Source organism: Periplaneta americana, chromosome 17 (assembly GCF_040183065.1).
Source record: "Periplaneta americana isolate PAMFEO1 chromosome 17, P.americana_PAMFEO1_priV1, whole genome shotgun sequence".
NCBI classification, from domain to species: Eukaryota; Metazoa; Arthropoda; class Insecta; order Blattodea; family Blattidae; genus Periplaneta; species Periplaneta americana.
In genome coordinates, this window is record NC_091133.1 from 134,864,753 (window position 1) to 134,878,334 (window position 13,582).

Consider the following 13,582-nt stretch of genomic DNA (forward strand, 5'->3'; position numbering starts at 1 on the left):
AGGATATTTTAAAGAAAAAAATTTTTTTTTAAATTAATTTACCGGAAACAACAATAAAAGTGGGCGAGTGATTTAAAAATCCATAACGCAGGAAGTTTAAAAATGGCGACTCAGCATCCGATAAGGACACAAATACCCACAAAATGTTAAGTAAGCCTAATGCATTCCATACATATCAAAGGATGTTTTAAAGAAAAAAATTTTTTTTTTTTTTTTTTTTTTTGAAAATTAATTTACCGGAAACAACAATAAAAGTGGGCGAGTGATTTAAAAATCCATAACGCAGGAAGTTTAAAAATGGCGACTCAGCATCCGATAAGGACACAAATACCCACAAAATGTTATGTAGGCCTAATGCATTCCATACATATCAAAGGATATTTTAAAGAAAAAAATTTTTTTTTTTTTTGAAAAATTAATTTACCGGAAACAACAATAAAAGTGGGCGAGTGATTTAAAAATCCATAACGCAGGAAGTTTAAAAATGGCGACTGAACATCTAATAAGGGCACAAATACCCACAAAATGTTATGCTATGCATTCCACACATATCACAGAGTATTTTAAAGAATTGTTTTTAATTTACTCATTTTTCACCAAAAAATACTATCCTCTCCCATTAATGCATTCCCATATTCAAAACACGTTTACTTGAGACTTGAAACTCTTGACAGTAGTTTAGACTTTCCTTCATAGAAATCCACGTTGGATGTTACGCGATCGAGCTCGTTCATCCAGCGACAGAGCCTACAGAACATTAATTATGTCCCAAGTTACCGACAGGAAGCAAGGCGTTCTTCCAGTTGTGCTCGGTTCCTCCAAAAGCCATTTATCTTGAAGAAGATCCATCATCTCTGAACCGTAGAAACAAACAATGAATAGTTTTCCCTTTCATAATCGGGCGTTGCTTTTAAATAGTTTATGAAGTAAATGGAATGTAGTATCATTTGCACGCAGCCCTGTGGTTATTGTCTCCGATAAGGCCATGTTGGGACACGCCCATGCGTGTCGATACGGCAGGCGGTAATCACACGTTGGAATTAAACAAACAGAAATGATATATACAGGCGTCGTCAACAGGTAAGCGATTTTGGGGAACGGGTCGTAAATAAAGGCAGCATCTCGATCGGTAAGAGGGGCGCTCGGGAGTGATTACGGGGGTAATTGAAGAACCAGGAGCTGAGCAGTGTTACTGTTTTCTGTTCTGTTCAGAGATAAACGACCTGGAAGCCCGGGTGTTGTGTGTCATTTGTTTCGAGTGCCCTACCCCTGCAAGGGATACTAACGTTAATGACATGGCTTCGGAAAACTTCTACCTGCCATCAGCGCCATCACGTCGGCGGGGTCACTAAAAAAATAAATAGGCTCATTTGGTGCTGAATGGCTGTTGAAGTTCTGAAGAGTGTCCTCCTGTGTGTGCAGAACAGCCAATGAAAACATATTTTAATCTAAATTAGTTCTCACTTGTGCTAGGAAATCTGCTGAAGTCCCTTCAAACATCTCAAATCGGTTGAAAGTGCCAAGGTATGGTTTTAGTTCAATAATTTTGCAATAAATACGAGAAGCCTATTCTATCGTATTGTATGTATTTACATTCCATGCTATTCGTACAGAACTTCACAGCTAGAATATGTAACATGTCAAAAAAATCTTAACAGTCTTAATTATAGTCACAGTCTAGATGAAATATATACAGAAGCGTTTTACAATATAGTCTACTAGTACAACACAAAGTTTTAGTATCAATTTCATTAATGGTTGTTGAATGTCATGAATTCACCTACAGAATAGAAGGCGTGAGCTTCTTTAATTGGGCCCTAAATAATCTTATGGTTTGAGTTTCATTTTTTATATCCATAGGGAGGCTATTAAAATTTTTTACTGCCATATAACTCACTCCTTTTTGATAGCACGAAAGACTTGCCGATGTAATATGAAACTCATTTTTGATGGGTATTTATGCTATGAACTATTGAATTAGTACAAAGTTTTCACGATTGAGGGACATTATTAATGAAAAAATATACTGAGAAGCCATGAGCATTATTTGTAGTTTTTTTTTAATGGTTCTACACGGTTCCTTAGAATTAGAATCTGCTGTTATTCTAATTACTCTTTTTTGTAGTAGGAATATACTGTTATTATCTGTAGAATTTCCACAGAATATTATTCCAAAACTCATTACCGAGTGGAAGTATGCGAAGTATATTGTACTTTTTAATGTATTGATATTTATTATCGTCCACACCTGTGGAGTAACGGTCAGCGCGTCTGGCCGCGAAACCAGGTGGCCCGGGTTCGAATCCCGGTCGGGGCAAGTTACCTGGTTGAGGTTTTTTCGAGGTTTTCCCTCAACCCAATACGAGCAAATGTTGGGTAACTTTGAGTGCTGGACCCCGGACTCATTTCACCGGCATTATCACTTCATTTCATTCAGACGCTAAATAACCTAGATGTTGATACAGCGTCGTAAAATAACCCAATAAAAAATAAAATAAAAATATTTATTATCTTTTGCATAGGTTAGGTATCCTTCGAATCTAAAATCCACGTTCATTTTCTTAATCTTACGTCGACATTTTAGCTACATTCAAATATTATACAATTACGTAATTTCCTGTTCCAAACAAAACGTTCAGCGGTGCGTATTCTTGTGTACAGTCGAGTAGTTCGTTCTCAACGTTTTCGTTGACAGCACAAGATTGACTATCTCTACTGCACAGCTAATCGCTTCGTATGTAGGCTTGTATCTTCAGCCGACTGTCTGCAGTTTCTTTAAACTCACTCTTAAGAAGCTGTCAACAGACTACAATGTTGATTGCTAAAGCTAATGGAAGTTGAATTTAAAACTACATTTTATTGTACCTATCTTTCTGTCGCATCATAGTGTAAATTGAGTTGCACGTCTATTTCCCTGTGTAGGTCTTTGGTATTATAACCGAAACGTTAAGAAAAAATCTCTTTTCTCTGTTCAGCAAATCGACTACGACAAGTCGCTAGATCTAGCGGTTTTGAGGGGATGTCTAACTACAAAAATTACGAAAAAGAGACGAAAGGTTTTCCTGAATAATTTCAAAGGAAAAATTATTCCGGGGCTGATATGGATCCCGGGACTTCTGGCTGAACCCACCAGCACTCTAGCGACTGAGCTACACAGAAAGTCCGCCCAACACTGTCTCAATTTTTCTCTTTTTATCCACAAACCTCGAGTGGGCTGACCAGACGCCAGAAACCCACATCGAGTGCACACAAACTCTGTATGACTTGAAATTGTGGTTTTCTGTCGACGTACCTACAGTAACGTATTATGCAAATCTAGGTTTCAGTCGTTTCGTCAGCCCACTCGAGGTGTGTGTGGATATAAAGGAAAAATTAAGACGATGTCGGGTGGAGCTCCTGGGTAGCTCAATCGGTAAGAGCGCTGGTTCGTTCAGCCAGAGGTCCCGGGATCGATACCTGGCCCCGAGACAATTTTTCCCTTGAAATTATTCAAGTCTGCTTCACAGGCAGCTTTACCTGAAAGCTACATTTGCGTGATTTTTCTGAAGTTTTTATTAATTTATTATTTGGCGACAAAGTTAGCGACTTTCACGTTTTATTATTTTAAATGTCTCAAGATATATTTGGAAGCATTAATTTTGTATTTTGTCATTTTTAATATTAAATATTTGCCTTGATACAATTTCAAGACATTTCGGGAAAAATGTGTTACAACGAGGAGTTGTATTTTAACGCGATAAATTCGTAGACATCATATACTAACTCATCGGTGAAATAATAATATAATAGTAAATAAAATAAACGAAGACTTGAATTCGATTCCACTGTGGGCACACAAATCTGAATTAAGGTTAAATCCAGAGAAATCGCAAGCAATCGTAATGGGGGCATAATCGTCTACGAAGCACTCTTGATAGTAGTACTATACCACATATAATATTGAATGGGATTATTGTTAAATACAGTGAAACAGTTAAAAATCTTGACATTTTTATGGATAGCGATCTAAACTGGAACACTCAAGTAACACACACTTGCAAAAGAATCTTATTCAGACGCTTGTAATGCCCCATTTTGATTATTGCGATTCCTTGCTAACTAATGTAAGTTCACTCTTAGCTGAGAGACTAAAACGTGTTCATAATGTGTGCATACGATTCATCTGCAATACTCGTAAATTTGACCATATAACACCCTCCCTCCAGTTACTTTCATGGGTGCGTCTGAAGGAACGAAGAACAATACATTCACTGTCTCTTCTATTTAGAATCATGCATACTTCTCCTCCGAATTATCTCTTATCGCGCTTTCAATTTCTTACAACTCTTCGAAACCGACATCAAGCACTTCTTTCTATCCCTCATCATAGAACGTCTCTATACTCATCCTCCTACACTGTAGAAATACCTTGCCTCTGGAATTCGTTACCTAATGACGTCAGGGACTGCCGGACTTTATCACAATTCAAAATTAAATTGGAAAATTTTATCTTATTTCATGTTTTTTAGGTATTGCTAGAAGTGTTGATTTGTGTGTTTCTTTTTCTTTTTTAATCTAGATTAAAATTTGCAAGTTTCTTGTTTATGTTAGTTAATTAGTTAGGATACAATTAATTATGATACTTAATCACTCATTTAAAGTTTGTGTGACTGCAACCTGTGTATATTTTTGTGTGGCTTTACTTTGTTTATAGTGTTTTTGTTTCCTTCTAATTTATATTATTGTATTTGTATTTCTGGTGGTGTGGAAGAGAAGGCCTGATGGCCTTAACTACAACAGAATAAATAAATAAAATAAATAAAAATAAATAAATAATATCTGAAAGAATTGGCAAGGCTGTATTTCGTTCCCCACATATAGTAGATGTCCAATGTGGGCCTACCAGTTCCAAACTATCGGCTTGAAGTATCGCGGGCCTGACCCAGTGTAATTTATCTCTGTCTGTGTGTCCGGTGCAGGTGTACGTGGCAGAGGCCGACGGCATCCCGGAGTACGGGTCCGCTGCATCCCTCGGGAAGCGCCTGGTGGCCGTCAAGTTCCTCCTGCACGACGCCTGCGAGAGAGAAAAGTAAGTACAGCGCGCACGCCGTGCCGGACTTGCATGTGGATTTGCATTTATAAATCATTAAACAGAGTCTCCGTGTTTTCTCTTCATAGACTATATAAATACAAACAGGTGTGAGCGTGCAATATTTCACATGTTGCATGCGATGTTGTGTAGCAGGACAGAAATTATGATTTTAAAATGTCGCAAAGCTGAACAAGAACGTTGTCTGTCACTTAAGGTTAAAAAAAAAAAAATAGAATTAAGGCAAGAGCAGAGGTAAAATTATTCAAAATTTGCTTTTTTTGCCCCAGATAATCATTTGGAATATTCTGCATTTAAACATCCTGTGCACCAGAGCTTTAAAAAATGGCGTCACAGCAGCCATTAAATATTTCTATAAAAGTATAAGCTGAAATTCTTTCTCAAAGTGTAGGCTAATCGTTTATCATAAAATTCTGAAAGTCAGTATCAAAATTGTTCCTGAGATATTTTAAAGAAATATTTTTAGGAGTAAAATATATATTTTAACTTATATTTTAAAGTGACAGATTGGGTAAATTAGGGTCTGTTGGACGGTCGGGCTTGTTGGACACTTTGTAGTTTAACGTGTTACCTCGCCGCTTGTGGGCACCACATTCTGCTAGAAGTCAATGACGGAAGTAGCCCCACTCGTGGCTACTTCAGTCATTGACTTCTAGCAGAATGTGGTTCCCACAAGTGGCGAGGTAACACGTACAAAGTGTCCAACAAGCCCGACTGTCCAACAGACCCTAATTTACCCTATATTAATTTTAATGAATTATTGTATCTTGATATTTTCTGGATATTTGGGCCCCAATTATTTCCCAGAAAACAATTTCGAATTTAAGTTGTTGCAGCAATGATATTTCTACATATGTACAAAAAATTAAAATTTTGTGTCAATTAGGAAAAGGAATTCAAATATAACCATCCTCTTCACTTAAAGATCAATCTGCAATTCTAACACCTCATGGAAGTGACGGTCTTTAATCGGAATCACATGTAGGACACGAATGTGGAAGTACTGCCATGGAGCCCCACTGTCAGGGCGAGCTTTAGTACTGGTTTTAAAGTCAATCACTTTTCATCGTGCTAGTTCTTTTTTTGATTGGATGTGAAATCTCCTGATTTTAACTAAATCTGGACCAGAATCTCGTATAATTTTATTTAACGACACTGTATCATCATTGTGACCGTAATTAGCGTCGATGGAATTGGTGACGGACAGCATCCGCGGAGATGAGTCCCACGATCCGCCGTGGGAGTAGGCCTACCTGATATTCGCCTCACCATTGGAAAAAATCTCAGAAAGCACCCAAGTACGAACCCGCGCCTGAGCGCAGCCTCAAATTACGAGCAGAACTCGATACCGTCTGGGCTACGCCGGTGCTACCTCAGATCTGTCGATGGTTATTTCTGAAATCTTCCCATAGCAATTTCTGAGGTGATCCTAGAACCGCAGACCTGTATTACATAATTTTTACACAACTGCTCAGAAGTTTTTCAGATAGATCGGTTATACGGCGTGTCATCAGCTGCGTGATTGGGGATAGCAGGAGACGATTCTAAGATTTAACAAGCGATAACGTGACATTCGCCGCAAAAGTGGAGAAAAACTAAATAACCTAATCATGATTCAAACCCACGTCCTCTGAGCATGAGCAGGCCTATCTTTAGACCACGACACACACACTGTTAGTTGTCTTTCAGATATACCTTTAGATCTGCCGACAGTAGTTTTCTACAATACGTTTAGATCTGTCTGTAGTATTTCTTCAGATATAACTTAACATTCAGATCGGCCAACAATAGTTTTCTACAATACATTTAGATCTGTGTGTAGTATTTCTTCAGATATAACTTAACATTCAGATCGGCCAACAATAGTTTTCTACAATACATTTAGATCTGTCTGTAGTATTTCTTCAGATATAACTTAACATTCAGATCGGCCAACAATAGTTTTCTACAATACATTTAGATCTGTCTGTAGTATTTCTTCAGATATAACTTAACATTCAGATCGGCCAACAATAGTTTTCTACAATACATTTAGATCTGTCTGTAGTATTTTCTCAGATATTGCGATATTAGTTTTCAGATATACCTCTAGAGCTCTGACTACTAGGCCTACTGATATTTTGATAGTTTTCAGTTACATATACAGTATCTGTCGATAGTACATATTGACATATAACTTCAGACTATCACGACAGTATTGTTTTTCGGATATAAACTAAGATCTGCCGACAATAATTAAGTTTCTCGATACCTATGCATTCAAATCTGCCGACAGCAGTTTTCAGATAGATTTACATTCAGATATCCCGGTAGTAGTTTCTCAGACAGCATATACCTTTATATCTGCCGAAAGTATTTTCTTCTTTTTTTTCAGATATAGCTTCAGATCTGCCGACAACAGTTTCCAAATAGGCTATACTGTACTTCCAGGTTTTCCGATGACAGTTATTTAGATGTATTTCCTAATTCTGATTTCCCAGTAACTCCAAGCCTGCCGAAAGTACTTTTTCATACAAAATGTGTTGAGAAGTAGTTTCTTACTTACTTACTGGCTTTTAAGGAACCCGGAGTTTCATTGCCGCCCTCACATAAGCCCGCCATTGGTCCCTATCCTGAGCAAGGTTAATCCAGTCTCTATCATCATATCCCACCTCCCTCAAATCCATTTTAATATTATCTTCCCATCTACGTCTCGGCCTCCCTAAAGGTCTTTTTCTCTCCGGCCTCCCAACTAACACTCTATATTCATTTCTGGGTTCGCCCATACGTGCTACATGCCCTGCCCATCTCTAATTATGTCAGGTGAAGAATACACTGCGTGCAGTTCTGGGTTGTGTAACTTTCTCCATTCTCCTGTAACTTCATCCCTCTTAGCCCCAAATATTTTCCTAAGCACCTTATTCTCAAACACCCTTAACCTATGTTCCTCTCTCAAAGTGAGAGTCCAAATTTCACAACCATAAAGAACAATCGGTAATATAACTGTTTTATAAATTCTAACTTTCAGTTGAGAAGTAGTTTACCTCATAGTTTCAGACGCACCGAAAGTAGTTTTTCAGATATTACTTCATATATTCTCCTGGCAACATTTTGTTTCTTTAACCTCATGTCACACGATAGTAATTTTCTTTCAAATATAACTTCAGATCTCGCTGTAGTAATTTCTGAGATAAAATCTATTAATCTGAGATCTTTTGACTGAATCACCCGAATTCCGTAACGCTCTCTAAGTTCTGCTATGCACTTTTGTCATATCTTGGAATCTAAATTATAGATGTGAGATGGAACAGGGAGGACCGGGCCAGGCGTGGAGTGCGACACCACAGCTGAGGTCGTTGAGGAAGGCGTGACGCACTGAGCACAATAAAATGTAATCTAATAAGCGACGGCCCGCCAGGGTGTTAACTCTCAATCTTACCGATAGAATCAAGTCAGTAACACTTAGCAGGTAGGCCTGCGTTTGGGCTGGGCTGTTTCCCATTTCCTTCTTGCAGTGCGTAGGAGGTTGTGTGAAGGGGAGATTGATGATAGAGAAAGAAGGAAAAAAGAGAAGCGTTAACGCTGGACCGTGACATCAGGTAGCTGGAGGCGCCCAGACTCTGCTATCGATCAGAACTGCTGGTAGCCACTCACATCAAAGAAGATGCTCCCCGCCATGGAGCGTCTTCAGTCACCTGTTCCCAGTCTTTATTTAGTGCACTTTGTATCTTGTTGGAAAACGACCCTTGTATACCTTTTCTACGTCAACGACTGTTTATTTTGAAGTTGTTTAGCGATGTTTCGTCAACTTCTTCCTTCGTACGTGATTGTGAAGATTTCATGAAAAGGCAGCAGTCATCGCTCGTCGCTTGGATATTGTGTTTTATTTGGGGGTTTTCAGCATGATATTTGCTGAGCCATGACGGCATCCAATGAGGAAATAGTAATATGCGTTACAAGAGCGGTATGTTGAAGTTTTCATGTTCGAAGAAAAGTTTGAAAAAGCGAAACGTAGTTGAGCTTTTTAAATTTCCGAGAATTGAAAGAAAACATAACGCTCGTGTATCGTACATTATTTTGTGCGAAGATCGTTTATTACATACCAGAAAGAGGAATTTCTAATTAGTTGCAATGAAATCTCCATCTTGGTTTCTGTTCAATGACGGCAAATTTGTAAAACAAAAATATCTCTCTTCAACATTGTTGCTTTAAAATGTTTTCTGTGTTTACTATACTCCAGCAGGCCGTGACATACATCTGTCTTTTTCCCCCCCAGTCTATAAATGCGAACTTAAAACAAACTGTAAGGTTATGTAATGATTTAGAGTTTACTTAATTTTTACAAATATTTGAAAACAATGATTAACAGTGCAATTTAGGTGATATTGCTGTGGTAAGTTTCCAATTTATAATTATTACTATATTGAACGTCTCTAAAAATAATATGTTAAAAGCCTAAAGCAGTAAAATCAATATGTCACTTAAGCGGTAAGAAGAGGGAAATTGTTATGTGTGTTAGGTTGGGAATACTGAATCTGGAATTTTAGACTTTCCGCGGATTGCTTTGTGCGGAAACCAAGCAAATACGCACGATCTCGCACAAACAAACATGCACGCTAGAGATGAACAAAAGTACTGCCGTTCTCGCTCGCTGTATTCGTTGCACTTGTCTTTCGTATCTCGTGCGCTTAGAGTCTTGCTCGTCATTCTGGAGATAGCATTTGGTCGGCGTGGAAAGATTAACATACATAGTTGAAATAAATAACATTGGAGACGTTTAATTGATACAGAAAGACAAAACAGAACAGTATCGTAGTGATCAGAATGTTCTGGTTCTATTATCAGATATTACCTACTGTATAATTGTACAAATAGAAGAAGAAATCTAAAAAAAAAAAAATTGTATTTCTAAGAAACATAAAACATAACGTTAAATAAAACGTTAGTATAATATATTTATATATATATATATATATATATATATATATATATATTTGTGCGAGATCGTGCGTATTTGCTTGTTTTCCGCACAGAACCAATACGCGGTAAGTGTGAAATACCACATTCAGTATTCCCAACGTAACACACATAACAATTTACCTCTTCTTACCGCTTAAGCGCGATATTCATTTTACTGCTTTAGGCTTTTAACATATTATTTTTAGAGACGTTTAACATAGTAATAATTATAAATTGGAAACTTACCACTGCAATTTCACTTAAATTGCAATGTTAATTATTATTTTTAAATATTTGCAAAAATTAAGTAAAGTCTACTACTCCACGAAACTTATTGCATTCCTGATACAAGTAGCATTAAGGAAGCCGTGAAAAAATCAACAAGATTCCAGATGCGGATGTTATTACTGCAATATGTTATATAAATAATATTATTAAAATATTAAAATGAAAAATAAATCATTACATAACCTTACCGTTTGTTTTAAGTTCGCATTTATAGACTGGGAAAAAAAAAGACAGACGTATATCACGGCCTGCTGGAGTATAGTAAACACAGAAAGCATTTTACAGCAACAATGTTGAAGAAAGATATTTTGGTGTTCCGAAGTTGGCGTCATTAAACAGAAACCAACATGGAGATTTCATTGCAATTAATTAGAAATTCGTCTTTCAGGTATGTAATAAACGATCTTCGCACAAAATAATGTAAGATACACGAGGGATATGTTTGTTTTCATGTTCTCGGAAATTAAAAAAGCTCAACTACGTTTCGCTTTTTCAATCTTTTCCTCGACCATGAAAACGTCAACATACCGCTCTTGTAACGTATATTACTATTTTTTTTGCTGATGTACACTTGATCTCAAACACACGAAAAAAAAGATCCTAGCCTTTTAATAAGAGCCTGGTAATTAAATAAAGATTGGGGAACGGATTATTATACACTGAAAGATAGAGATGATGTTTCAAATAGGCTACTTGATTGTTTATACATATACAATAGTTGCCAAAACAGATAAAAGTTCAATCTGGTATAAGCAACTGTGACGATTCAAGGCTGTTTCACATTCGAGAGTTCACCACTCCCGATGTCTTGAACGTTCGCTTACAAGCAGTCAACGACGTAGAAAATACTGTCGTGCAGGTTTTCGGCTTTGCTGGCGCTTTAATCTTGCTTTCTCGATCGTTGTTCAACTCTAATGCACACCCCAGGCAGATACAGAAACCAAAACAGTGACTTGCACGCATAAAACCGTTCACATTAACCAATCAGGCTTTGTACTTGTACTTTCCTGTTTCACGAAGTAAAACAGAACCTCACACCGTAGATTCCGATGTCTTCATTGACACAACGAGTTTTTCTTGCAGTATTAATGGAGATTTTTTAATATTCCTGATTTATCCTCATCTATTGTACGAGTATAATCAGAATCTATTATCACTTTTTTTTAGATTGACGCACATGAAGTGTAATCCTTTTTCTATAGCAAAAGAAATGATTAAACTTTAATTAAAAATCACGAATTAGCGATTTATTCAGAATCGCACCTTACTTACTTACTTACTCACTTACCTTACTTACTTACTTACTTACTTACTTACTTACTTACTTACTTACTGGCTTTTAAGGAACCCGGAGGTTCATTGCCGCCCTCACATAAGCCCGCCATTAGTCCCTATCCTGAGCAAGATTAATCCAATCTCTATCATCATATCCCACCTCCCTCAAATTCATTTTAATATTATCTTCCCATCTACGTCTCGGCCTCCCCAAAGGTCTTTTTCCCTTAGGCCTCCCAACTAACACTCTATATGCATTTCTGGATTCGCCCATACGTGCTACATGCCCTGCCCATCTCAAACGTCTGGATTTAATGTTCCTAATTATGTCAGGTGAAGAATACAATGTCAGGTGCAGTTCTGTGTTGTGTAACTTTCTCCATTCTCCTGTAACTTCAGCCCTCTTAGCCCAAAATATTTTCCTAAGCACCTTATTCTCAAACACCCTTAATCTCTGTTCCTCTCTCAAAGTGAGAGTCCAAGTTTCACAACCATAAAGAACAACCGGTAATATAACTGTTTTATAAATTCTAACTTTCAGATTTTTTGAGCCCGGACTGGATGATAAAAGTTTCTCAACCGAATAATAACAGGCATTTCCCATATTTATTCTGTGTTTAATTTCCTCCCGAGTATCATTTATATTTGTTACTGTTGCTCCAAGATATTTGAACTTCTCCACCTCTTCAAAAGAAAAATTTCCAATTTTTATATTTCCATTTCGTACAATATTCTCGTCACGAGACATAATCGCACCTAACGGTATTATTATTAACGGTGATGCAGTGCAACGAATTAAACGGTGTAGATCATATTTATTAAAAAAATGTTGTCAGTCACATGATCTATTATCTATTTATCTATTACTCGGAAACTTCTTAAAAAGTATTGGAATTTGAGACATAAATGGCATAGTTATAAAATTAATATAATTCTAACCGTTCCGGAATTAAAGCAAAAAGTGACATGTGCTCGAGGAACCGTTTGTGTTTATATTACTTTGTTGTATTTTAATTGCGAGTTATTGGACAGTGTTGTGGCAGCCTGGATGCGTTTAAAAATGAGGGGCACAGAAGAGACAGAATCTCAATGGAATAAACGCTTCTCCTTTAAAATTTGGTTTTTGTGGCATGGGCCTCTTTTCCACTGAGCCCCTCAAATCTATAGTCTCTTCAAATTTTGAAAATTCAAAACATGTTAAATTTAGTGGACGCAGATGTTTGAAAAATTGTTGTCAGTAGATCTATATTCTTATGTCATGAGCATTACTTGCCACCCGATGTTATTTCATGTTATCTGTAATGCGGTGATATGATGTCCGTACAGAAAAGGCATGGAATATAAAAATAAAATTATCGAAAATGTCCATTCTTTTACTAGTCCGTAAATATAGGACTTTGGATATCCGCTATGAGGTCAATAACGTAAAAACTTCTACAGTCTCAAATACGAGATGGCACATGGCAACCCTACTGCTGCTTCATGTTTATGGAGCCCCGCTGTATAATGTTATGCCCGAATGCAATATTTTGTTTTCTGGAAGGTCCGGGGTTCGATCCCAGGTGGTAACAGGATTTTTTCTCGTTGCCAAACTTTCAGAACGGCCCCGAGGTTCACTCAGGCTCCTATAAAATTGAGTACCGGGTCTTTCCCGGGGGTAAAAGGCGGTCAGAGCGTGGTGCCGACCACACCACCTCATTCTAGTGTCGAGGTCATGGAAAGCACGGGGCTCTACCTCCATGCCCCCCAAACGCCTTCACGGCATGTTAATAATAATAATGATAGCAATCTTAAGTATTCGAGCACATGATTGGACATCCATGTTCCTTTATTTATGATTAAAATGTCATTAAAGCTGGTTAATTCTTTTGTCAGTGTCCGGTCGCATTGCTATTCAAATTAGGCAGCTTGAGTTTTTGTTAAAGTTGTATTCCAAACATTTCAATTGTTTTTAATTATCTGTTCCTGTATATCGGTCTCACTCATCGCTCA

General features: G+C 37.4%; 1 protein-coding gene across 2 annotated transcripts in view; it reads left to right on the top strand.

Moving 5' to 3' along the window:
• Positions 1–13,582, top strand: part of LOC138692843 (discoidin domain-containing receptor 2-like) — a 1,078,796-nt gene that overhangs the window by 1,037,123 nt on the left and 28,091 nt on the right. For both annotated transcript variants that reach the window (XM_069816116.1, XM_069816115.1), the window contains exon 14: positions 4,959–5,068. In XM_069816116.1, the coding sequence (XP_069672217.1) occupies positions 4,959–5,068 (110 nt within the window). The remainder of the gene's footprint in view (positions 1–4,958; positions 5,069–13,582) is intronic.